Genomic DNA, 27,161 nt, shown 5'->3' with positions numbered 1-27,161 from the left:
AATGAGGCTTTTAGCAAAAGCTGGGCTGAGGCAAGGGCAGACACAGGCACGTCCAGAAAGGCTGCAGTTCTTTTGAAGGTGCTTCAGCGACTTCGTGCTCCAGATAAGTTAAAGTCAAACTGTGGACCAAATTTGGACAGCAAATGCCAGATGTAACATGACATATTTTTAAAAAGTGTCTTCCCATGGAGATTTTGGTCCAGACAAAAAGGCTTCTTCTGATCATAACATAAGACCAAAAGAACTCGGAGCAGGATTAGGCAATTCAGCCCCTCGAGCCTGCTCTGCCATTCAATAACATTATTAATCTTTATTGGTGTCACAAGTAGGCTTACATTAACACTGCAATGAAGTTACTGTGAAAATTCCCTAGTCGCCACATTCCAGCGCCTGTTCGGGTACACTGAGGGAGATTTCAGAATGTCCAATTCACCTAACAAGCATGTCTTTCAGGACTTGTGGGAGAAAACAGGAGCAACCGGAGGAAATCCACGCAGACATGGGAGAACATGCAGACTCCATACAGACAGTTACCGAAGTTGGGAATTGAACCTGGGTCACTGGCACTGTGAAGCAATAGTGCTATCCACAGTGCCGCTCATACGATCATGGCTGATCTCCTGTCGGCCACAACTCCTCTTTCCTGCCCTTTCTTCATAATCCTTCAATCCATTACTGGTTAAAATCTGTCTATCACCTCCAATTTTCTCAAAGTCCAGGTATCCACTGCACTCTGGGGCAGTGAATTCTACAGATTCACGACACTTGTCCACGGTAGCACAGTGGGTAGCACTGTTGCTTCACAGCTCCAGGGTTCCAGGTTCGATTCCCGGCTTGGGTCACAGTCTATGTGGAGTCTGCTCGTTCTCCCTGTGTCTGCGTGGGTTTCCTTCAGGTGCTCCGGCTTCTTCCCACAAATCCCAAAAGACTTGCTGTTAGGTGAATTGGATATTCTGAATACTTCCGCTGTGTACCCGAACAGGTGCCGGAATGTGTCGACTAGAGGCTTTTCACAGTAACTTCATTGCAATGTTAATGTAAGCCTATTTGTGACAATAAAGATTATTAATTACTTTGAGAGAAGTAATTTCTCCTCATCTCTGTTTTGAATCTGCTACCGCTTATCCTAAAACTACGACCTCTCGTTCTATAATGCCCCACAAGAGGAAGCACCCATGTCCTTTCCTTGACTACTGGACGGTACATATTAGTATATCTTTTGCAATCATATGGCCTGACTCAAATGTCATTTTCTCCCTAGATGAATAGCCTCCTGATCAATGAAGACTGTCTCATGGATGAGGCATCGGAGAACATCAAACTTCCAGGTACCCAGAGCTTGAACCTTCTGAAGGTGTTGAGTGGGAGAACAATGCTTGCTGCTTTCTCTTGTTCAATCAGTCATTAGTTCAAGGGTTGTGAAGGTCTTTCTAGTGAAGCATTTAACCCTATGGCAGACAATCCAAGGTCTCCGCAGACATTTCTTACCTGTGAGGTAGGTGTTATGTGAGGAGTTGATGAAATAATGCGACAAGGGTTGAGTCATATCTTCGCTCAGATCTAACTTTTCTGGCGGAATGACTCCATTCTCATCGCCACTCAAATACTTCTTGAAACCATCGATTGATATTTGCCCTGGAAACACACAAGATAAAACGAATTCTTAAACTGCATGTCTTCAACCAAACTACACTTGAACACAGAATGCCTCATTGGATTAGGTTAAACCAAATTCCCAGGGTATGTACATCATCATACCTTTTATAGAACAATCTAGATCTCTCAACCAGAATTCAACAACCAGCTTCAATGTTACTGCTGGAGTCAATCCATGCAATCGACATGTGCTATAAAATAGTTCCAATTTGATGTTAACTCTGAGAATTCACATTTATTTCACCAATTTTGGTGTCTTGTGCATCTCCGATTTTAATTGCTCCACTTTTAGCGGCCATGCTTTTAGTCGTCTCAGTCCTACGCTCTGGAATTCCCTCCCTAAACCTCTCTTAGGGCTTCCCGCAGGGCTTGTTTTTGGCAGAGGGAGAGGAGACACATATGTATGAGGGGTGGCGAGCCCACCTCCAACCCCCACACCCCCAATCCTTTTCCCTTAATACGGTGTGTGGTCAGGCACCCCACTAGCCCAACTGCCCTTAGGCCTATTGAGACACTTAACTGGAGCAGGTAAGGGCCGAATTCCACCTCCGTTGCCACAATATGGTGGAAGGTAGATGAGAGTTGACATGTTGTTTCTCCAAAGCCTGAGTTGGAAAGGCAGGAAGGAAAAGTCCTTGTAGGACTCCCCATGCGCATTGAGGAACTTGCTCAAGATGGTTCTCCACAACCCCCCCCCCCCCCCCCCCACTTGTGTCTTGTCCCCGGCCTCCAAAGCCCAACGCTCCTACCGAGTCTCCCAATCTCTTCTCCCACCCCTCCCTAGGGTGCTCAATGCATCACCACCCAAAAAGCCCAGGCTTATGCCAGTATCCATCTTCTCTTCTTCATGGAATTCTGTGCAGTCCCAGCAGCATCTGGCACTGAGTTCTGGCACTGATAGGACTCCAAGAGCTGCCGTCCAATCTGATTGGCTGGTGTTGTACCTTTAGACTAACAGCACAAAGAAGTAGGTTGCTGATGTAAGTGGGTTGAAAGCAACATTAACAAAGGTTTCTCAAATTGGCCTTCACTGGACAAAGGCTGGTACTAGACTAAGGGTAAAAGCCAGCAAAGTAGCCGATGACGTCACTCAAGTCATGTGACTCGGTTCTTAAAGAGACATTGCACACACCTACAACCCACATATGTAACAGCTGGCATGAGGGCGGTACTTCTTTAACTGAGGTGCGGAGGTCCCACGCTGAGCTTGTTAAGGCCACCTGCAGAGTGTTATCACTGTGAGGCAGCCATTTTTAAACTTGCCATTTTTAAACTTTTAAACACCCCAGCCCCCCACCTTGCCCCACTGATAACATCCAGCCCTATACGTCTCTCTCATCCTTCAATTTGCTGCCTTAAACTTACTTCATTGATCAAGATTTTCTGCCAGGACTCAGGAGCAGCAGCTCACTGTCTGGGAGGGTGGGTTGTACCTGAAGTTCATTCATGCTGCATGACATCAGCATCCCTGCTGAGCCAGGGACAATGTCACCCACTAGTCTGGAGGTGCTTTTAAACAAGTCTGACCTCAAAGGAGGTCCTAATTCGATGGGCCTCCTTCTGCACTGTAAATTCTATGATTCTAATTGCTTCAAATGGCCACGTCAAATGCGAGCATGGAGAGATATGGCTGAATAGGTTAAATACAGCAGTTCAGAGATGACTGCAGTGGTGGAAAATATTTAATCGCTGCATTAGGACTTTTCAAATGTCTTGTCAGCTGAACACCACCCTGACTAGACCTGAAAATGGGCTGTAGCACTTTCTCAGGCAGAAATCTAATATTCACGCTGCCAGCGTTTCCTGTTCAGTGCACACCAGTTTGGAGAGGGAATGATATGGGGGATCTCTGTTGTTCAATTGGGAGCTGTGGCCTCTTGAATGGGATGGGAAATCTGGCTGCAGAAGGAAGCTTTGAGCAGTAGATTGTACCCAAGGGCTTTTCATGCTCCCCTTGGAAGACTTGGCCTCGGCATTAGACTGAAAAAGAGAATCTGAAACCAAAGAGAAAATGCTGGAAAATCTCAGCAGGTCTGGCAGCATCTGTGGGGAGAGAAATGAGCTAATGTTTCAAGTCCAGATGACCCTTTGTCAAAGCTTTGTCAAAATGGAAAGAGTTTGTCCCGGAGCTGATGGAGACATTAGGGAGCAGCCGGGCCATTCAGAGGGCAATGTCAGCGTTGCTCTTGAAGGAGTCCCAGAGGGTACGGAGAGTGGAGATGTCGCCACAATGCGGGCCAACACTGCTAGGGTGGTGACTGCAGTGGAGAGCCTGGTGCACAACTTCGGCGCCACTAGTGAAGGTGTCCAGGGCGTTGCACAGTCGGTGACTGTAGTGATCTTTGTATCTATGTGGTAGTATGACTAGGGAGATTACGGTACCTTAGAACCATGCTGCCATTGGTGCAGAAGACTCGCTGCCCATTGGCCCAGGCAAGTCATGTGCCTCTCTGCCAATTGGCTGAGGCTAGTCATGTGACTACCCGCCGATTGGCTGAGAGGTTGGTAGCTCCGCCTACGAGGCGGGGCAGTCGGCCTTTCTCTGTACGTCTACTGCCGGGCACACATCTAATGTATTAAAGCCTGTTGTTTGGAACTACTTCACGACTCGAGTCCAATTGATGGTGCATCAATGTAGTAATACATGATCAGGTAATGTTAAGCAAGTACAGGCAAATGAATACTAGATAGCCACACTACCAAGACCTATAAAAAGGTTTTCCCACTCTTTCCAAGAGGAGAGTGTGTTCGGAGTGTGGAGAGTACAGAAGGGAAACAGCTAGAGCGAAGACGTTATTTTATTTAATAGCTTAATCTACAGTTCTTTGTTTGTTTACTAGTTCAGTATTGGAGTAAAAAGAACTCACTAGTTTATTTCATATTACCCATTAAATTACTTTAACATCGCTGGAAGACTACGTCTATATTTCAACAATTCGGCTAGACAAAAAGAGGAATATATATATTGCAATATCGTAACATAACAGTGACGGTCATGGCTGAAGGTCTCGACAGAATGTCCACCTTGCTGGGAGATGTCACCCAGTACCAGGCTGGCCTTGATGAGGTTCTGCGGGACGGCGCATTGCTGAGGCTCTGCAGAGCATGTCCCAGTCACTGAGGAGCATAACCGAGGGCATTGACAATCCATGGGAGAGCTGGCAGAGCCAGATGATGCAGGGGCAGCCGGGGCTCGGTCCAGCTGCTCCTCCTCCCCAAGGTGAACCTCATGGCCCTATGGGCACCAACCGAGAGGAGGGAGTGCTGGGGGCCAACCCGGAGCCGTCCCATGGAGTGAGGATGGTGGCCATCAGCTCCCCCGAGTTCCACCCCTCTGATGAGACTGTGTCTCGCAGCTAGCAAACCGAACAGGCTGGCACGGCTGAGCATATGCCATCGACAAGTGAGCCGGGGCCCTCTGGCCCCAGAGCCTCCAGAGGGCGCCCACCAGGGGCATCAAAGGCCACAGTGCAAGGTAAGCAGCTGGCTGCCTCCACCTCGGATGTGCATCCTGGGGAGACACCTAGACGTAGTGGTAATGCTAGGAAGACAAAGCACATTGTGGATCACTGAGGGCACCAGGCGGAGGGGGGGCGGCGGGGTGGGGGGAATGAGGGGGACGCGGTGGGGGGATTGGGGGACGGACAGGGGGTGGCGAGGTAGGAGGTGAGGGGTGGTTAGGGGTATGGGATGGGCAGCTCCATCGAGAGGGTGGGGAATTGTATTGCCCATTAAACTCTCTTGAACACAACCAGTATAATAACTCTGTCACTTTCTTCCACCATGTAGACCGACCTCTGAACCCTTGGCCCATCTCTCAAGGCATCTTCCCCTCCCCTCTGGGCACACCGCGTGCAGATGATGGGTGTGAGCGTGCACTCAGCAGACAGGCAAGGATCAGACTATATTCAGGAGCACTGGCGCTCAGCTCTCTGCAGGTTATCATTACTCTTCTGCATTGGACAGTAATCTGCTGATGCTGCCAACACAGTTCCAGCACCCTGGAGTGAGGTGACACATACCCTCTGAGGGTGGGAAATGGGAGTGTGGGGTGACAGACCAGGCCGCGTCATAATTGAATCGGGCACGTATGGGGGCCTGCCTCGCCCTCTGGGCTTTCCGGACCGTCGCTGCTGCCGCCTGTCCTGTAGCCTCTGGCTGGTCCTCAGGTTCCTCCCTGTTATATTACTCTTTGGTAATATATCTCGTTACTCTTTGCTTCGTAATCCAGAATAGTCTGATGGTGTGATTCGGAAGAAACCATCAATCTTTAACTTAAAGCAAAACTGATTTATTGACTAACGATTGATTAATATTAAGGTTGCACACTCCACAGAACTACAACTAGTAATCAAGTAATCTATATTAAAGTATTAACTAATTTAAACTACACGTGCTAAACCATGCTCTGATCTATGTCTCTTACACTCTACTGTGTTGTTATGTTACTTTGAATAACATAAGCTGCTGCTTGGTGTAGGCATTGCTGAAGGATACTCCAGACCTTGAGATAAGTTGAACGTATTTATTGAGCGATTAATAAAGCTCCTAAATGAGCTCTACACTCTACTAATCTGTATGAACTTGCTCTAGATCGCATGCTATGGTGTGACGGTGCTGCTAACCACACACGTCTTGCTCTCTAGGTTTCTGCCGGTGGAAGGGGGTGGGCCTGTGTGCCTTGTCCTTTTTATAGTGGTCGTGTGGTGCCTTCTTGTGGGGATGCCACCGCTGGGTGTTCTGATTACCCGTTGGTTGTGACCTGTTCTGATGACCCATTGGTTACATGTCTGCATATCATTACATCTACCCTTTTTTTTTGTGTGCCTGTCTAATGTGGTAATGGTAGCTATGGTTGACAGCATTAAAGAAAACAACCTGATATCTTGTATATACAGTAGACATAAGAAGGCAAATGTTCATAAGTCTAGTCTCTGGGGTCGCTGTCTCGTCCTTGATGACCTCCTGAGAGGTGGTGGAGGGGATATCGGTGCCTTGATAGGTGTGTGGGAGTCACAACTGATGGAATCGTGGTTTGTGGTGTCTTGAGGTGGCGTTTCAACAGACGGAAGTGGAGGAGGAATTGGTTGTGGGCGTATGATTTTCCAAAGTGCCCTTCGATTTTGTCAAATGATGGTGCTGTCAGCCGTTTTTATCACATGGGATCTGGGCATGGCCTGTCGAATGATGACAGCTGGTGCAAACCACCCTGTGGTGATAACCACTGTAGATATGCATACTTGCAGTAGGGGGATGTATGGCTGTACCTGTAATACAGGTTCCTCCGGTAAACCCCTGCCGGCTAGCTCCACCCACAGGGAGCTTGTGTATAAATATGCGTGTGAGTCACTCAGTTGCAGCCGGAGGAATAGCATCACACAGCAATAAAGCCTCGATTGAACTTGTCTCTCATCTTTGACTGTAATTGTTAGCGCCACACACCCGCCTTCAGGTGTTTTGATCCTGACAGTGTCTGCTGGGGATAGCACGTCCAGATCGGTGGCATGTGCGTCATAGTGCTGTTTGTGACTGTCACAAAACTGTTGCATCTTTTGTAGTACCGGTAGGTGATCTGGGTTGGGCAGGTGTAGGGCTGGATGTGTTGTCGTCAGGTCTCTGTTCATCAGCAGTTGAGTTGGTGACATGCCAGTTGATAAGGGAGTTGCCCGGTACGCTAGTGGTGCAAGCTGTATGTCGGAGGCGGAGTCCGAGGCTTTGTGGATAAATTGCTTGACGATGTGCGCCCCCTTTGTGACTTTGCCGTTGGACTGCAGGTAGCGCGGACTGGAGGTAACGTGCTCAAAGTTATAGCCTTTAGCAAACATGATCCATTCTCGACTGTGGAAACACGGGCCATTGTCGCTCATGACAGTATTCGGGATGCCATGCTGCGAAAACGTCTCTTTGCACACTTCGATGACGGTCTTTGAGGTGAGGTCAGACAGCTTCAGCACCTCAGGAGAGTTTGAGAAGTGATCAATGAGCATGATGTAATCACGACCATTCGCGTGGAATAGGTCAATGCCGACCTTGGACCATGGAGAGGTTTCCAGGCCGTGTTGTTGGAGCGTCTCCTTGCCCTGTGCTGGTTGGAACGTCTGACAGGTTTCGCAGTCCAGGACCATGTCCGTGATGTCCTGGTTGATGCCGGGCCAGTAGACGGCTTGTCAGGCTCTGCATCTGCATTTTTCTATGCCCAGGTGTCCCTCATGAATCTGCCGCAGTACCATGTGCTGGAGACGCAGCGGGATCACTATTCTGTCCATCTTTAGCAGGATTCCGTTGATCAGCGTTAGGTCGTCCTTGACGTTGTAGAATTGAGGGCATTGCCCTTTCGGCCACCCATTGTTGAGGTTGTAGATGACTCGCTGCAACAGGGGGTCTTTGTCCGTCTCTTCTCTGAGAACGAGTTTTTTGTCTGTTGCAGGGAGGATGCTTGCGCACATTTGTACCTGCGATTCAATGTGCTGGATGATCTCCAGTGGCTCAATCCGTGAGGTGACGGAGTGGGACAATGCATCTGCAATGATGATCTCTTTGTCAGGCGTGTACACCAGATTGAAATCGTACCTCCGGAGTTTGAGCAGAATCCTCTGCAATCGGGGCGACATGTTGTTCAGGTTTTTTTGGATGATGTGGACCAGAGGTCTGTGATCTGTTTCAATAGCGATCTTTAATGTCATATGTTTGATTTTTCGCAATGGTTCTCTCAGAGGATCAGAATGGATTCCAAAAACGATTTGGTCTCTGATCATGGAGTCAGTTATATCAGCGAAGTTGCAGGATTCCGCTAGCAGTCCAACGTTAGTGAGATAACTATTAAAGGATTCATCTTTACTTTGCATCCTTTGTTTAAAGATGAAGTTCTCAAATATTTTGTTTGTGTCAACCTCACAGTGGCTGTCGAATTTTCCCAGGATAGTTTGGTATTTCATTTTGTCCTGCCGTTCTGTGTATTGAAACTAGTTGAAGATCTCTACCGCGTGGTCACCCGCAGTGGTCAGTAGGAGAGCTATTTTCCGAGCATCGGTCGTGCCGTTCAAGTCGGATGCTTCTACATATAGTTGGAATTTTTGTTTAAACGAATGCCAGTTAGCACTAAGATTACTGATGGTCCGGAGTTGACGAGGAGCCTGTGTCTTGTCTATCGTGCCTGGATTCAGTAGCTGTTTGTGTTGGCTCTGTTGGCAAAGAGCTGTCAGAGTTTGACTCTGACCTTACTGAGTTGAACTAGATAGATTTAGTAGCCACTCCTAAGCCGCTACTTGGTGTTGGCGTTGCTGAAGTATACTCCAAACCTTGAGGTAAGTTGAAAGTATTTATTGAGCGGTTAACAAAGCTCCTAAGTGAGTTCTACACTCTACTGATCTGACTCTAGTAACACAGTACACTCTACTAACTATATGAACATGCTCTGGACCACATGCTATGGTGTGACGATGCTGCTAAGCACACACGTCTTGCTCTCTAGGTTTCTGCCAGTGGAAGGGGGAGGGCCTGTGTGCCTTGTCCTTTTTTATAGTGGTCGTGTGGTGCCCTCTTGTGGTGATGCCACCGCTGGGTGTTCTGATTACCCATTGGTTGTGTCCTGTTCTGATGACCCGTTGGTTGCGTGTCTGCATATCATTGAAACTCCTGGTTGGAAGAGACCCAAGATCCCCTGAGTTCTCAGATTTAAAGTGGGAACTAGTGGTGCCCTCTAGTGGTTGTGTTACACTGGGATGTAATAATTAACCCTTTACTTATCTACATATATACATATCATTACACTCCCCAGCCTCGTCCTCCAGCCTCTGCTGGCCGGCGCCATCTTATCAACCTTGTCCTCGGCCTTCTCCTTGGAGATGGCCACATGATCCTCATCACCAACCTCATCGCTGCCCCGCTGCTGTGCGAGGTTGTGAAGGGCACAGCAGACCCCCACAAAGTGGGCGACCCTCCGGAGGGTGTGCTGCAGGGCACCACCGGAGTGGTCGAGGCATCGGAACCGCATCTTGAGGAGTCTAATAATGCACCGCTCAATGATACCCAGGTGGTCTCATGGGCCTCATTGTACCGGGTCTCCGTTTCGGTCACCGGGTTCCGTACTGGTATCATTAGCCATGTCCTCAGTGAATTCTCCTTCACCTCCAAGAGCCAACTGCCCATCCTGGGTGGTCCTCGAAGATGTCGGGAATGACTAACTTGACCAGGATGTAGCTGTTGTGCACACTCCCTGGGAAGTGTGCACACTCATGCGTTATCTCCATCTGGTGGTTGCACATGAGCTGTATGTTCAGCGAGTGGAATTCCTTTCGGTTAACATAGGGACCCCCAGATGGCCCGGTGAGCGCATACCAACATGAGTGGCATCATTACCACTGGACCTGGGGCATCCCGGTGATGGCAGATAAACCTGCTGCCCGGACTCTTGCTGAGCCTAGTCCATGTCAAAGATGATGTAGTTTTCCACCCATGCAAACAGGGCATCCGTTACCAGCCGGGTGCACCTGTGGGCTGTGAGATACCGCACAGGTCTCCCCTCGAGCCCTGGCATCATCCCAAGGTGTAAACGTTCAGGGCTGTGGTGACTTTGACGGCTACCGGGAGCAGGTGTCCTCCTGCTCCATGTGGTGCCAAGTCTGCGAGGACATGGCACAGGTGCCACACCTTATCCTTGTTGAGAGGGAGCCTCCTGCGGCACCCACTGTCCGTCATCAGAACCCTGGGCTGTTGCGGGACTCCCCCTCTGGGTCCCTCCCTGGCCTGATGGACGGCCGGGTCCTCATTGTGTGGTGGGGTCCGGCACATGGGCCGCCATCTCGAGCATCTGCTGACGCTGCTGCTGCCACTGTCTCTGGCGTCTGGCTGCCCGGCCTAGCAGCAGCACCACTGGGCCAAGTTCTGGGTCAAAAATCCCTGCCATAGTGTTCAATATCTGTAAGGCATTGGGAGAAGGTGTTAGACTGACAAAACAGCGGTGGCTCCCACCCCGGACCCTCCTATCCCCCATTGATCCCTTCCTCCCCCTGCCCAGAATGCCCTGCCCATGCACTCCTGGCCACAGTGGGCCCCCCTCACTGAAACCTGTACCCTGGGCACCCGCTGACAACGTCACCTCGACCTGGCGCTGGTCCCCTCCCCATGGTACTCACCCACCCTCCGGCCGTGGCCATTTCCCCAGTGCTGTGTCCCATCCCCTGGGTGTTCGGATGTTGGCTGCTGCGTGTGCGGTGTTGTCTCCCGCAGTGTTCCGGCACAGTGCCCAGGGATTCAGGTGTGATTGACCACTTGGTGGGGAGGCCGATGAATGACGAGAGGCTGTAGGATATGGGATGGCTCCCGTCAATTGTATGGAAATTGGGCTTAAGTGGTGATAATAGTTTTCTCGCCATGCTACGACAAGATTCCATATTTGCCCTAGGGAGCAGGTCGATTGCATCGCAAACTGTTTTGCGCCTGGCACTGTTCTCGTTTTCGGCCTCTCCCGCTATTCTCCGGCTTCGTTTCGCTTGAGCGAGAGTACAATGAGGCTGGAGAATCGTGCTTAATCATCTAACTGTCAATTGATGATCTGAATTATTAATTCCCATAAGAATGTTCCTGGATACTGGAATGTCAGTGGTAATTGGGGTCGCCCATAGTGCCTTATAGTCGCACTCAGCTTTTCTCAGGTAATGCTCTGGCAGCACTATGCTCAGAGTGCCAGCTAGGGACTGAAGTGAGGTTAACATAATGCTGCATTAAAAGCCCTGACACTCTGAGCAATGCATTAAGAAGAGAAGCCAAGAGGCTGGTAAACCAGCAAGTGTAGAATCAGCTGGGTAAACATTCGGGCACCCATGGAGTGGAGGGTAGAGGTGAGGCATGCAGGATTCGCTCCCTGTGCCACAATGATGAGACCCAATATCCTTTCAACTGAACCAGTGTGGCAGGAAAAGCCAAGGACCAATGAGGAAACTGAGCTCAGGCTACTATTACCATCACAGCAGCTCTCAAGTGAGTGAGAGTGGTCAGGAGGTCAAAGGTTAGGAGATCGGAGGTTGGGCTGTCATGTCTCTTCAATCTTATAAGTAAATATTAAAGTTATTTTTTAGGTATGTGGTGAATCTATTCACCGTAATGCATGCATGATGCCATTACCTGTGACCTATGACCTGGAAGTGGTGATATGAACTGCTTCCAGGTACTGTACTGTAACCCCGGTATGGATCCGCCTCTGGCTCCGCCCACACCAGGGTGATATATAGGCTGGCCTCTTGTGGGCGGCATTCATCTGTACTACTGACTCTGGCTAGGCAAGTTCATGACTAATAAAGCCTAATGTTCACTTGCTCTCTCTCTGCCTCGCTGTGAATTGAAGGTCTATCAACGTAGCAGGCAGTCATGTGGTTTAGTTTTACGGCATACACTCAGGGCTGGTGTTGGTGCAGGTCGCCTTGGGGAAAACCAATCTTCCAGTGGAGGCCTCAACCAGGCCTCAGCTCCCTCATTGGTATGCAAAGGACCGAATGACTCTTTCAAGTGTGGGGTCTTGTCACCTATATTTTTCTTTTGCCAGTATGGTGGATGGTACACTTTCATCTGAATGCAACATGTGGCCGTCCTGCCTTATTGAAAGTCTAATATCTGGATCTGAACTTATAGGGAATTAAAGAACATAACATTAAGAAGTAAAATTCTGAGCAGTGGTTATTGGAGAGGCCAAGCAGTTGATTAAACAATGGCTTAAAATGCTGGGAGTGCTTTTCAGCAGTATTCATTGATTGAATAGTCAATTATCGGGATTATTTACGTCAGCAGCTAAATTAATCACCACAATTAAATTCCACTGGGGTACCCTGTGCAGCCACAAATCAAACTTACCTAGTAACTCTTCATTGTCAGCCACAATATCAGTATCTATCTGCCTATCTATCTGTGTTGCCATTTTCTCAGCCAAGATGCACAAAGACATGGAGGTTGGCTGTGAGACATAGGTTAGGAATGTTACATTACAAATATCACTGCTACACAATGCATTTTTACAAATGGATCCCATCATTTTAATACAGATTGAGTTTTGACAAAGGGTCATCTGGACTCGAAATGTTAGCTCTTTTCTCTCCCTACAGATGATGCCAGACCTGCTGAGATTTTCCAACATTTTCTCTTTGGTTTCAGATTCCAGCATCCGCAATAATTTGCTTTTATTTTAATACAGGTAGCAGAGTGAAGGATAGCATCAACTTGATTCAAGAAAAAAAATCTCACATTTATTTCTCAGGGATGAAATAGATGTCCAAATGGTCAAATAAATTTAACCAAACATTTTAAGGTTGCAACACGGTAGCACAGTTGCTTCACAGCTCCAGGGTCCCAAGATCGATTCTCGGCTTGGGTCACTGTCTGTGCGGTGTCTGTACGTTCTCCCCGTGTCTGCGTGGGTTTCCTCTAGGTGCTCCGGTTTCCTCCCACTGTCCAAAGATGTGCAGGTTAGGTGGACTGGCCATGCTAAATTGCCTAAAGTGTCCAAAAAGGTTGGGTGGGGCTACTGGATTACAGGGATAAATTGGAAGTGTGTGCTTAAATGGGTTGCATTTTCCAAGGGCCAGTGCAGTCTCGAAGGGCCGAATGACCTCCTTCTACATGGTAAATTCTATGATTCTATGAAAGAAAGACTTGTGTTGTTATAGTGCCTTTTATAACCCCGGCTGATCACAAAGTGCTTCACAAACAAAAAAGTACTTCTGAAGTTTAGTCACTGGGGTGATGGAGGAGACGCGGTAAACAATTTGTGCACTTCAAAATCCCAAAACAGCAGTGACATAATGAGCAAATAGTCTGCCTTCAAATGTTGTATGAGGGGTGAGTATTGGCCAAGACACTGGGGACAATTCTCGCTCTCTCTCAAAATGGTACACTGGAGCCTTTTATGCTCCAGAAAATGGCAAAATGTGGCCATTAATTAGCAATCCAAAATGTGGGTAAGACACCACAACAAGAACACAAAATAGCAAAACCTGTCAACAGAATAAAGAAGAGTTTGAACAGAAAACCCCATCACTGCTTTTCTGTCAGAAAGCTGCAGAATAAATACACTGGCAGGTATTAAACTGCCAAGCAGATCTGTCGTAAACAGCAGAGCTACAGTAATTACTGACATTACTACTCATTCCTTCCCTGGAATGCAGAACTGCACAACCTCATAGCACAGGAATAGATTAAATAAGGCAAAATACTGGGGAGTTCTGGAAAACGAAAACATAAACAGGAAATGCTGGAAACGCTCAGCAGGTCTGGTAGCACCTGCAAAGAGAGAGACGGACTTAAGGTGAAGTCGATGGTCTTTTTTCAGAACTGGGAAATGTTAAATCCAGGGGAATGGAGGAGAAAAACACTAGCCGCACTAACAACCAATTGAAGATAATCAGTCCAGCTTGTAACCTGGCTCATTTACACATGCTCGAAGCAACATGCATTGATATTAAGGGACCCATTCTTTGCAAACTAAAGGAATATGTTCAAGACTTGAGCCTTTGTTGAATTACCCGGACCTTGGGGAGCCTATAGTTTCCTGTTGCTTTCTCCATGTTAGCGCCACAGCCAATTACAGTTAATTTTGCAACAATTCAGCATTCGTTTTTCCTGTAGCATAAATTGTTGTAATGGTTTGAAATTTGGCATTCTTACATTTGTCCTGATGAGTGCAAGTTGGAAAGTTTTGGCAACAAGTCTCTTTTCAGCAATAATTTTTTATTGTTGGGTAAAGGGACGAATTAACGTGGAGTGCCTTCATTTAAATAATGGTACACATAATCATTACATCCTTCTTATACTGCCAACTTAAACAGATGGGGATAATAACTCACAAGTTACGATGCTGGGCAACTGGATAACATTTATAAGTTAAGCCTTACTGCTATTTGCTTACATTGTTTTCCTAAAGAAGCCTATATTTAGGTTTGGATCAGAGGCCATCCAAACAGCAATTCATAAATTATATTTTGATTTTATCCATGATCATCTTCGAAAATCTGCTGGGTTAGGGTAGAGGAAGGGGAGAGAAAAATCCGCAAATATCTTTGATAGAAGATTACTTTTCCCTCTCTAAGTGCCTCGGTGAATAACGTAACAGCTGCCAGAGTCAATCACGCAGACCAGGCAGTCCCTGGTTGATCCTGACTCTAGGCTCAGTTGATAAGACTCAGAAATAATCTTCACTGGGATCACTGTGTGAGAGCACCTTCCTCATCTGACCTGCAAAGTTGCAAGAAAGCAGCCCATCACCATCTCCTCGTGGAAAATTTGGCGTAGGCCATGTGGTAGTCACCACTGATGTATTATACTGTACATATATGGGTTTTACGATAAGGCCCCTGTACTACAGGTACGGGGTAGATCCCTGCCTGCTGGTTCCGCCCAGTAGGCGGAGTATAAATATGTGTGCTCTCCGTACAGAAGCCATTTTGTCAGCTTCTGTAGAAGAGATTACACATCTCTGTGTAATAAAGCCTCGATTACACTCTACTCTCGTCTTTGCATAATTGATAGTGCATCAATTTATTACACTGAGATTTTTCAGAGATGGACCACCGTATCAAGCCGGATCGCCTGCAGCTGCATCCGCAAGCAGACAATGCCAAAAAAGATTTTGAACATTGGCTAGCCTGTTTTGAAGCTTACATCGGGTCTGCGCCAGACCCAATCCCTGAAGCACAGAAGCTCCAGATTCTGTACATGCGGCTGAGCTCCATTTTCCTGCATTGCTCCCATTGCTTGAGATTTAATTGTAAGAAAACTCTTACGTCCCGCTCCCACTTTTACCAGAAATGTTACAAATCTGTGGGCCAATCGCAGCCCCTTACGGAAGTGTTCAGCGTCATGAACAAAAGCTGCAATCATAGCCTATGAAAAGCTAGCATTGAAGTATTCATTCTCAAATGATTCATTTACTTCAGGCTGTGTTAGTGGTGCCCATTAGCATGTTGTTACTGAGTAGTCATTGAATATCTCAAAGGCTCTGTACAGCTATTACTTACATTTTATTTTAACGCTTGCCCGGAGATTACTTTTCAAAGATTTTTGTTTCTATAGTAAAGATAACAAGTCACTCAATTTCTCAGTAAGTGGGAGCCCTTTGATGTGCTTCTAAGAGACATAAAGAACTGTTACATCAAAGCAAATTGTACTTTTAGTAAATGCTGAAGTGAGTTATCTATTAAAGTATGATTAGAAATGCTGCATATGCATGAACTGCCAATTGCCATCATTTTGGCCAAGCTTTTATGTCAATGTTTAACACTGAAACTCTCTTTGTAAACAGTTTGGTACAGTGCAGGAAAATGGAGTTAAGGTCAAAGATCAGGCATGATCTTACTGAATGGTGGAGCAGACGTGAGGTACTCCTGCACCAATTTCGTACGATATTATTTGGAATTAAAATACCACTTGTAAACTATTCACCTTTCACAAAAGAATTGTGGGTTCTGTAGATGGAAGAGGGTTCAATTCTTCACAACTTCAGCCCCAAATTAATTGGCATCTTACCCATTGTGGACATCGGACCCAGGAAATCTATTGCTTGCTGTCATGGTGATTGGCTAGATGACTAGATTGCAGTCAGAAATCCCAACGGTCTTCTGATAAGTGCAGACAAGTGCTCGCTGGGTGTGACCGAGCTAATATTCATGGGGCATAAACTCACGAGTGGCGGAATAAAACCAGCCAAAAACAAAATAGAAGCAACTGCAAAGACGTGTGAATGACAAACAGCCAGTGAAGTGGGAAATTTTCTGGAACTTGTGAACTATTGTACGAGGGAAATCCCAAACGTGGGCACCCAGGCTGATTCATTGAGGAAATTGACCAGAAAGAATGAATGGATCAGAGATAATGGGCGGGATTCTCCTCTAACTGGCGGGGTGGGCCGTACCGGTGCTGAGGAGTGGCGTGAACCACACCGGTGTCGGGCGGCCCGGAAGGTGCGGAATCCTCCGCACCTTCAGGGGCTAGGCCGGCACCGGCAGGGCTGGCGCAATGCCATTCGGTGCAGAAGGGCTTGGCGTCACGCCAGCCGGTGCTGAAGGACATCCGCCAGCCGACGCGAGTTGGCGCATGCGTGGGAGCGTGAGCGGGCGTCATCCCAGCGCATGCGCAGTGGGGTTCTCCTCCGCGCCGGCCATGGCGGAGGTTGACAGCAGCCGGCGTGGAGGGAAAGAGTGCCCCCACGGCACAGGCCCGCCCGCGGATCGGTGGGCCCCAATCGCGGGCCAGGCCACGGTGGAGACACCCTCTGGGGCCAGATCCTCGCGCACTCCCCCCCCCCCCCCCGAGGACTCTGTAGGCCGCCTGTAGAGCTAGGTCCCACCGGTACGGACGGCGGGACCGGCCAAAAACGGGCAGCTGCTCGGCCCATCGCGGTGTGGAGTATCGCCGGGGAGGCCGCTACCAGCGGCCGCCGACCGACGCGGCGCGATTCCCGTCCCCGCCAAAACACCGGCGCCGGAGTATTCGGCACCCGGTGTTGGGGCGGCGGGGCGGGATTCATGCTGCCCCCCGGCGATTCTCCGACCCAGCGGGTCGGGGTCAGAGAATCCCGCTGTCTGTTCTTTCAGAATAGAAAGCTGCTTTTGAAACTTGACAAGTGCTCGAACCCTGGGATATTATGACCCAAATGCACCAACATAAGCCATAGCAGATGTTAGTCCAGTTGGATTAGAAGCAAAGTTGGTGCAAATGCATGCTGAATGCTCGATATTCATTGCCGATGCGAGCAGATCCCTGACAGATGTGGCGAGGAGGTACATTGAGGTGGAGGAAGAGGCCCTAGGATTGGTGTGGGCATGTTAACATTTCTATGTGTACTTGTTCAATATTGAGTTTGAATTAGTGATGAATCACAAGCCATTAGAGATTATTTATTCCCCCAGATCCAAACCTCGTGCCAGTATCAAAAGATGGATAATGGTTGTGGTGGTTGGAGGTCAATTATCTCAGCTCCAGGACATCACTGCAGGAGTTCCTCAGGGCAGTGTCCTAGACCCAACTATCTTCAGCTGCTTCATCAATGACCTGCCTTATATCATCAGGTCAGAAGTAGGGATGTTTGCGAATAATTGCACAATGTTCAGCACCCTTCGCGACTCCTCAGATAATGAAGCAGTCCATGTCCAAATGCAGCAAAACCTGGACAATATCCAGGCTGACAAGTGGCAAGTTACATTTGCGCCACTCAAGTGCCAGGCAAAGACCATCTCCTACAAGAGAGTATCTAACTATTGCCGCTTGACATTCAATGGCATTAGCATCGTTGAATCCTGCACAGTCAACATCCTGGGGGTTGCGATGGATTGGGATGCTATTCAATGAACACCACATGCTATATGGCACGCCCACCCATGGGGATCCACTTGGGATGTGTGAAGTGCACACTTAACTACGATTGCCAAATCCCTAGTAGCAATAGCCTTCAGCCGCATAGCCAGAGGCCTCCACGGTCAGTGATTGTTATGAGTGGTTGGTGGGACAGACAGGCAGGGGCTAGGGTTGCCCCTGGTACGGGAACACACGGTCCAGGGATTGGCATGGTGGACCCACTCATGTTTACCCACCCGTAGATCACCTCCAACCCCGATACCACCAGCTCCCATGGTGGGCAGCGTCCAACCAGGGCTGCACCCCCCCCCCCCCCCCCCAAACCCGGTGCCCCTCCACACCCCTGCCCCGAGCATAGGGAAAGCATGCTCAGTGCCCTCGGGCTCACTGCCTGTGAGCAAAGATGGTTGCTCACCTCCTCAGCTCCTCGCAGCAGCCCATGCGCTAGCTTCACGTTTTTCAAAAGGAGTACGAGTCGGCGCCAGCATGTCCACTTGCTGGGAGGCTGCTGGATCATGGGAGGCCGTTGAATGTGGGGTAGCGCCCATTAATTGTATAGAAATAGGGCTTAAGTGATAATTGGTTTCTCGCCACGCTATGGTGGGATCCCGATTTCGTCTACGGGAATGGGCCGGTTGTATCGCAAACTGTTTGGCGCCCAACACGATTTTCGTTTTCCACCTCTCTTGTTATTCATCGGCCTTGTTTCGCTTGAGTGAGAGCACAATGAGGACAGAAAATCGCACCCTAGATCTAACCTAGTCAATATACGCAGACCCATCAGCAACCCAGCAGGAGTTACTCAATAATCTCAATGTTTCTGATTAAACTTCAGCAAGGCACAAGGTTAATAGAATTAACAGCTGAGTTTACTTGATCATCCTGTCAGGCATGATCGCGTGGGGTGTGGTCCTAAAGGTAATAAGAAAACATGCTAATTTGGTCTGCAGGGATGCTGGTGGTTGCTTTTTCATGGCTACTTTAGAAGTTTGCACAGCTCTCTCCGCCAATCCATTGGAGGAGGGATGGTACAGTGCGGTATGCAAATGCTTAAAGCTATTTGATGACATGAAATGCTGGAACTCCTTGCTGGTAAATGCTGTCCCATTATCTGAAATCAACACCTCCGGCAAACCATGGGTAGTGAAGATCTGCCTTAACTTTTCCACTGTTGCCAAATAAGTCATAGACTTCATTTCATAGAGGTTTTGCCATTTTGAGTTTGCATCCACTATAAGTAGGAACATGGTGCCCATGAATGGCCCTGCAAAATCAATGTGGAGTCACACCCATAGCCTACCTGGCCACTGCCAAGGGTGCATCGGGGCTGCAAGTAGTAACTTTTGTTGTACCCGGCATTGGTCGCAAGGTTAAACCATACTTCTTGTGTTTGCATCTAACCCGGACTACCTAGCTGCGAGCCAACATTTTCATTTTGGACATTGCTGGATGGATGCTGCGCCTTTCCTCCAACAACAACATCCTGCCAGGTGTAGGAACGACCACCCTTGTGCCGCACAGAAGGCTGCCCTCTTCGCAGCTCAGTTCGTCCTTCCTTACTTAAAGATGTTCAGATGGTCCCAGCCTTGTAACGCCAGCCATGAAGACCCATATGTTTAACTCTGGACAATATTGGATCCTTCTGAATCCAGTATTTGCTCTGTTGTGACGACACAGGTAGCGTGTTGAGGAAATACACGGCAATGATAATTTATTGTGCCACTGGGGGGGGGGGGGGGGGGGGGGGGGCATACTTTCTGGTAGGGGAGATGGCTCAAGGCATCTGCATTTGATATTGAGTCCCCAGTTTGTGCTGAATTAGTCATGAGTGACCATCAAAATGGCCCAACGCTGTATCCTCGCAGATGCTATTGAAGGGATCACTGTTGCAGACAAGATGCCAGCTTGGTGGCACCCAGATGGCACTGTCAGGGTGCCATGCTGGCAGTGCCAAGGTGCGTGGGTGGCACCAGCAGTGCCAGGGTGCCACCCTGCGCAGGGGCCTCCAATCGCCTGGGAGACCCCCGAGTGCCGTTCCACCTGGTCCCCATTTGAAGGGACCAGTGCTAAACAGTACCTGACTGGAGTCAATTCGGCGAGGCCGGTAGATGACGTTTGGCCAATCCGGCGCAGGCATAGTTAAGTGAGTTTAAGTTCACTTAACTCTGCGAGTGTAGGTCCCGCCCATTGTGGGCAGGATCCAGTTCGCAATGGCTGGTTAGATCTCGCGAGACGTAATGACCATTGGGATCCCCAGGAGAGGCCTCTCCAGGGATCTGCCAGCCGTGTCCCATCCCGATTCCGGCGGGATGTGGCCGGTAAATCGCGCCTTTCATTTCCTGAAGCCAATCCCATCCCATCAAACATGGCCGTTGAGCCTCAACACTAATTTAAGACAGTTGGCCAGACTGCTGCCTGTATCTATTCCCAAAATCTGTATATCTTCCACCGTAAACGTCGCCAGCCTGGTTGCCGTGTTCTTTAATCTCAGGGACTTGACCCCCCCCCACCCCCTCCATAGATACCAATAAGTTTGTTGTACCAGTACTGAGGCGGAGGCTCCTGTGACTTTCACAGGCAGCAAACTTGTAGTGTCACAATAGCTCAGGCCTAGACTGTTGATGCTAGATCATGAGTGCCATGTGGGAGCGATTGGTACTGAGCAAACCTTATCAACCTTATCAACCAAAGTACGGTGACCAGATGTGGAAAAAAATATGTGGAGCTACTTGTCAAAACAGGTCATGGATGTTAACTGGTCAGCACACCCAATCCACCAGGACCAGTACGCAACTGGACCATGGGTGGATGTAGCAATTCACTTTTTAGTCCCACTTCCATCTTTGGAAAGCACTGCCCTGGACAAAACAGTGATGAGGTGGCATGGGCGTTAAAGGCGTAGACCCATCCTCTATTCACAGTTACAATTGACCCCCTACTCACCCCTCTCTGTGACTGAAGTGTATGCTGGTAATAACTACACAGGTTAGTTGTTTATTCCAATTGACATGTTTTTTTTAATCAGCCCATAGAGCCCAGACCTCAGCTTGCTGGGGGAGATGCTTTTAGTAGAATCAACAACAGATTTATTTTTTCAACAGGAGCCAATGTTTCATTTAATCTCCTCAACAGCTATATTTCTCGATCCTCATCAAGCCAATTCATGCCCTGGAGAATATTAGCGCTGTCAGGGGTTAGATGCTGCTGTTTGCACTGTCTATCAACAAATTGATATTGCAGTGAAAAATCATGCGGGAAACACAACTTGCCTGTTCAAATTCAATGTAATTTCCCCTGGATGTGCTGACAGGTCGCTATTTTCTGAAAATCTGCACACTTAGAGCAAATGCACATATTTGTCAGTGAGTGAGACTCAGCTGAAACCTAAAGTGTAAATGTACTTATTTATTTTGAATTTTGATTAATATGGTCAGGTCTTGAGAATAGCCCCAAGTTATTTGCTAAGACACACACATTTCCCAATAATGCCACTTGCAATCATTTGCACTGAGCTGCAGTGGGTGCGCTTTACGTAAATGATTTATATCTCCTGATATTTTCAAAATTAAGGCTTAAGTTTTTTTTTCCTTCTTTCGGGCTGTTTTCTGAAGTATCACAATAGGGTTTACTAAAGCACTCAATAATCTCAATGTTTCTGATTAAACTTCAGCAAGGCACAAGGTTAATAGAATTAACAGCCTGAGTTTACTTGATCATCCTGTCAGGTATGGAATAAAAACACCACTCCAACCCCCCCCCCCCCCCCCCCCTCCCCCCCAATCTATCTGCCCAGCTTTAATGTGTTGCTATTGTTCCTTTGTTAACTTCATGTGTTCATGCGAATTTGTGACTTACAAACAAATTTGTCACAGATAGCATTTTGATAGGGCAGGCTCCCGGCATCATTTATTTTAATGGTATCCATACATCATCCCTGGGTCTTATCCTGGTCTCCCCTCCCTTCCTCACTGTGATAACCCGTGCACTAGCCTGGTCCTGGACTCTGGGACTTATAATGTTTTGTGATATGACATACATGTACTGTTGAGGAGGCATATATACACTGTTGCCAATAATAATAATCTTTATTGTTGTCACAAGTAAGCTTACATTAATACTGCAACGAAGTTACTGTGAAAATCCCCGAGTCGCCACATTCTGGCAACAGTTCGGGTACGCAGAGGGAGAATTCAGAAGCCCAAATTACCTAACAAGCAGGTTTTTCGGGACTTGTGGGAGGAAACCGGAGCACTCGGAGGAAACCCACACAGACACAGGGAGGACATGCAGACTCCGCACAAACAGTGACCCAAACTGTGAATCGAACCCGGGTCCTTGGTGCTGTGAAGCAACAGTGCTAACCACTGAGCTTCCATCAATCTCTGTCACTGAGGCAGGATGTGATATGTCTCTGTGCTCAATTTATAACAGCAATCGGCCAAGGATGAAGCCTGCCAGTTATCATTGGACGCAATACAATGGCCACGCTGTACCAGAAAAGCAGCTCACCGCAGCTCAGCATGGCCGATGAAAGCTGGGAGACCACGCTCCCAGGATCTACCTGGCACGCCACGCCTTGCGAGATCCATATTAGAGCAAGGTAGTTGACCTCACTCTAATGTGCAGATTCCCAAGGTACCAGAGGCATTGGGATTCATCCCCTTCACCTCAGAGTGAGTGAGCGCTGTTCAGCACTGGTTCCCACAAATGGAAACCAGACGGAAGGGCACTTGTGAGGGAGGCACCCAGGAGATCAGAGGCTATAGCTGCAGGCCCTTTGGGCAGGGTGGTGTCCTGGCACTGCTGATGCCACCTGGGCACCCTGACAGTGGCACCCAGGCAGTGCCAACCAGGCACCTTGGCAGTGCCACCTTGGTGCGAGCCTGGCACTGTCAAGGTACTGAGGTGGCACTGCCAGCTGGCAAGGGCACTGCCAAGGTGCCAGATTGTCACTGCCAAGCTGTCATTGTTTGCACTTGTGTGATTGGGCTGGGGGGTGCCTGGCATGGGTGTTGAGGGGGGCCATGGAACCCTACCTTAGTGTGTTTGGGCTGGGGGGAGGTCGGGCATTACTTTGCAGTTCCGGAGATCGGGACGTCATTTTTAAATGGTGTCCCGATCTCTTGCTACACTTGGGAGTTCCAGCAAGCAGAGCTCCTCCCTGTACAAAACGGGTCTATATGCAGCCTTGGTCACACGTTCCCCTTTCAGGTCCCTTATACAATGCGAGTTACATTGAATAACCATGGGTGGGACATTTCTGCCTCACCACGCCGGCGGGATGCTCTGTTACGTCGGCTAGTCAACGGGGTTTCCCATTGTGAGGCAGCCCCACGCTGTCGGGAAACCCACGGGCGCAGGCAAAACGGAGCATCCCGCCGGCGGAGAATCCCGCCGCATGTGTTTCTCGGCACTACGAGCGCTGGGAAACGTGCGGCTAAACACGCTCGCTTGGGGACTTTGTTCCCTTTTGGGAGAATTGCACCCTCTGTATACATATCGTCTTATCTGCCAGTAAAGAGCCCACATTACTGTTTTACCATCCTTGTCATATTTTTATTCTGTTTACATTGAAAAGAAGAATGTACATAGTGGTAGCATGGTTTATTGAAGGTTTGGCTGAGAAGCATACAAGCCTCAATGACAGGAGTGAAACAACTATTAAGCACTAACTCCTTGAGCGTGATTTTCTATGCCCCTCTCCCCATGGTGTGTTTTGCGGAGCTGGCCAGTCATTGGCTGTCAGTGGGAATCTTAGCTATGTACCGATCCCCTCCCATACCAGCTCACAATTATTTTCTCCAGGGCAGTGCTTCCCAAAGATGGATCTAAAAAGTCAATTGCTACATCCTCCCATGGTCTAGTTGGGTCTGTTGGACCTTAAAAATCGAGATAAAACATGGTCAATACTTGAAGGTCAATTACATGTGATGCTCAACTTCTGAATACACCGTCTAGAATTCTTTTGCACAAGGACCAACAGAGATCATTGACCAATTCACAACCAGGTTCAGAGACAAGGTGTGTGACTCTGATTTGATGGCGTCAGAGCTAGCTGACAGAATAAGTGAGCTCATGATAGCATCTACCAAACAGAGACATTCCAAAAAGATCCCTTGGACCAATCCAAGCATGGAGGCACTCCTGCAAACTGGGCGCAGTACAAAGCCGTAATACTGGGTAGCCATAATTCATTCACCATTGGCATGATGGCAAATACAGGCAAGCCTAGCAAGCGATGCAGGAGCTGTGGCCTTATGCATGCTCCCAGGAAATGCCCAGCTTTTAACAATAAATGCAAGGCATGCGACATGAGGAGACATTGGAAGCACCAATGCAGAAAGCAAAGGCCGGAACAAGTGGCTTCTTAGTTCTCAAGTCAAAAGAAAGCATTTAAATTCAGGTGAATTGGATTTGTCTTTCCAACTATGTGAGCCTGAACCATATATTTTTTGTTTGCCAGAGATTGTTGGCCCAGCTGCCTATGAGAACTGGCAAGGGGAGTCAGGAATTTCCTCACAGCCAGTGATGGTCTCCAAAGGATCTTGTAGGAGGGTTTAAAAGTTCAGTTTTGTGCTCAGTTCATGTCCCAGATCTGAACTGGGGAAAACAGAATTCCTTGCAGTGCCATCTGAATGCTAGCTACGTTGTAAAATTGCTGAGAGCTACTTAGGGAGATCAAATAGGCAATTGTCTGCCTACATGATTCAGTAAAAGCTGTGTTACATTTTTAGATCTTTAATAAATCTTCTCTTGTGCTCAGAGACAAAGGCCACACTCATAACTAAACCTTCATTCTCCACCAACTGTGGTGTGACTTCAGATGCACACTATCAGAAGATGGAGCACTGCCCTAGAGTTGAAGATTCCTTGCGACTGTAATCAGTTCCCAAATTTCAACAAGAACTTTGTTGCCCTCTGAGGCTTTGGATGGTGAAACAATTACAGCTTTGTCAGAACGTGTACTTTGGCTTTAAACTCAAAAACAAGTTGATTAAAAGTAGAAATAGAATAGAGTGGAAAATCAATGCAGCTATTTTCAATTCATTTCAGATTAGTCGGCGTCGATTGTCCCTCGATCCAAGAATGACATCTACTCAGGGTTGCAAGTTTCTGAATAGGACGATTGTCGACCGCAGATCTTTGGGTACACGGGGCAGAGTGTCCCACGGAGAAGTGCAGGTTTTAGTTCCCTTTTTGCTGCTGATCTGCCTCACCACTAAAAATCAATACTTGGCTAACTCCTAACGCTGCTGACCCCGGACCAAACCGAGCAGACAAAGCCTTATGTAGGTTGTGGCTCATTTGGCAGCACTCATACCTCTTGAGGTCGAAGGCTGAAGGTTCAAGTCCCACTCACAGGTACTTAAGCACAAAAGGGTTTAGGGTGGGCTGACCCTCTCGTGTGGCACCGAGGGAGTGCTGTGCTGCCGGAGGGTGCTGATGTTTAGATGAGATGTTAAACTGGGGATTTGCCTACTCTCTCAGGTGCATGCAAAAAGTCCCAGTTGGTACTTTTCCAAAGAATGGCAGGAGAGCTACCGTGCTCTGGGCCAACATTCATCCCGTAACCAGCGTCACTAAAACCAGATTTTCTGGTTATTATCAAGGGACTGTTTAGAACAGAGCTAAATCGCTGGCTTTGAAAGCATACCAAGCAGGCCAGCAGCACGGTTCGATTCCCATAACAGCCTCCCCGAAAAGGCGCCAGAATGTGGCGACTAGGGGCTTTTCACAGTAACTTCATTTGAAGCCTACTCGTGACAATAAGCGATTCTCATTTCATTTCATTGCTTTTTGTGGGATTGATCTTGCTTTGTGTAAATTGGCTGCTGTATTTCCCGCACTACCACAGTAAAAATTTATTCAATTGGCCGTAAAGTGCTTTGGGACTTCCTGAGGTCATGAGTAGCCTGACATGAATTCAAATCTCTCTTTAAATGCCTCTGGGTCTCTCAATATTAATCTCCAGATCAATGAACTCAAACATTCTGAATAAAATCATGAAGGTTGCCAAAGTAAATCCCTCTAACATTCTGGTCACCATCTCACAGATCAAGCACAAATCTATTCCACCTGTGTTCTTGTGATCCTTTTTTTTCATGACTCACTTTAGAACGAAATAAGCAGAAGAGCAAGGTTGTAATGATCAATAAAGCGTTTTGTTATTTCTCTGGAAATAAATACATTGGTTTAATGAGAGGTGGTCTCCAGGCTATGTGTTGCTTTAAAAGAAACTATCTGAATGCACCAGTGGGCGCAATTTAATGCCCAAAAAACAGAATCCCGTTTTCGGTGTGTGTAGCGGGGTCTTCCTTAGCACTCGGGAATGCACGTATCTCACTTCCTGGGAGAGATCGGGCCACCATTATTAAATACCGCATGATCTCTCAACCCCCCTTGGCAACCCCACTTCAGCCTCCAGACAACCACCCCCCCCACCGGCTTCACTGCCCCAACTTTACCTCTTTGGAGGTCCTCGAGCCCCACCTCATCAGGTCAGGGCACTCACGGCCCCGATCCCTAGCCCGGAAATCTGGCACCCAGGTACCTTGGCATGCTAGCCTGGCACCCTGGTTACGCCTGGTCCACGTCTGTGTGTACCGGTTCCAAACAAAGGTCTCTCAGGCACGGGCGTTCGTTCCCAGGCCTCGGGTGAATTGGCTGCCTAATGGCTCACTTAAATATGTAAATTTGGATCTCAAGGGCATGAGGCCTCACCGTGTCACTGAGTCAGGCACAACATGGCTATTCGGTCACACCCAGTTCCATCCTCCTGGATAATCTGCATTAATACATTGCATACTTTGCCATTGATCCTAAGCCTTCCACCAATAGAAATGAATTAATATGAACAAGGAGGGATTAATACTATTGGAGGTGATGACTATTGAAGGGTGTAGATAAATTTAACCCAGAATATTACTCTGCGGCAGAAGAACTTGGGGGCACAGGTTCAAACCGGTAGCAGGTAATTCTGGGTTTCATATCAGGAAATTCTACTTCACTAAACAAATGTGAAATAAACCTCCAGATAGAATAGGGAAGGCAGAAGCCCTGGAATCATTAGATGACAGTAACAAGAACAAATTCTTCTTCTTTGGTTCAATGGCTATATTATGTGTACGTTTCTGTGAAGAGCTATGAGAGGCTTTTAGAATCATAGAATA

At 48.0% G+C, this 27,161-nt stretch overlaps 1 protein-coding gene across 3 annotated transcripts in view; it reads right to left on the bottom strand.

Moving 5' to 3' along the window:
- LOC119971165 (1-phosphatidylinositol 4,5-bisphosphate phosphodiesterase beta-1) overlaps positions 1-27,161 on the bottom strand; it is a 983,652-nt gene that overhangs the window by 258,710 nt on the left and 697,781 nt on the right. For all 3 annotated transcript variants that reach the window (XM_038806377.1, XM_038806362.1, XM_038806370.1), the window contains one exon: positions 1,489-1,635. In XM_038806377.1, the coding sequence (XP_038662305.1) occupies positions 1,489-1,635 (147 nt within the window). The remainder of the gene's footprint in view (positions 1-1,488; positions 1,636-27,161) is intronic.

The sequence above is a fragment of the Scyliorhinus canicula genome, chromosome 1, assembly GCF_902713615.1.
Source record: "Scyliorhinus canicula chromosome 1, sScyCan1.1, whole genome shotgun sequence".
NCBI classification, from domain to species: Eukaryota; Metazoa; Chordata; class Chondrichthyes; order Carcharhiniformes; family Scyliorhinidae; genus Scyliorhinus; species Scyliorhinus canicula.
The sequence above is the reverse complement of the archived record's forward strand: the minus strand, read 5'-3'. Positions and strand labels throughout refer to the sequence as shown.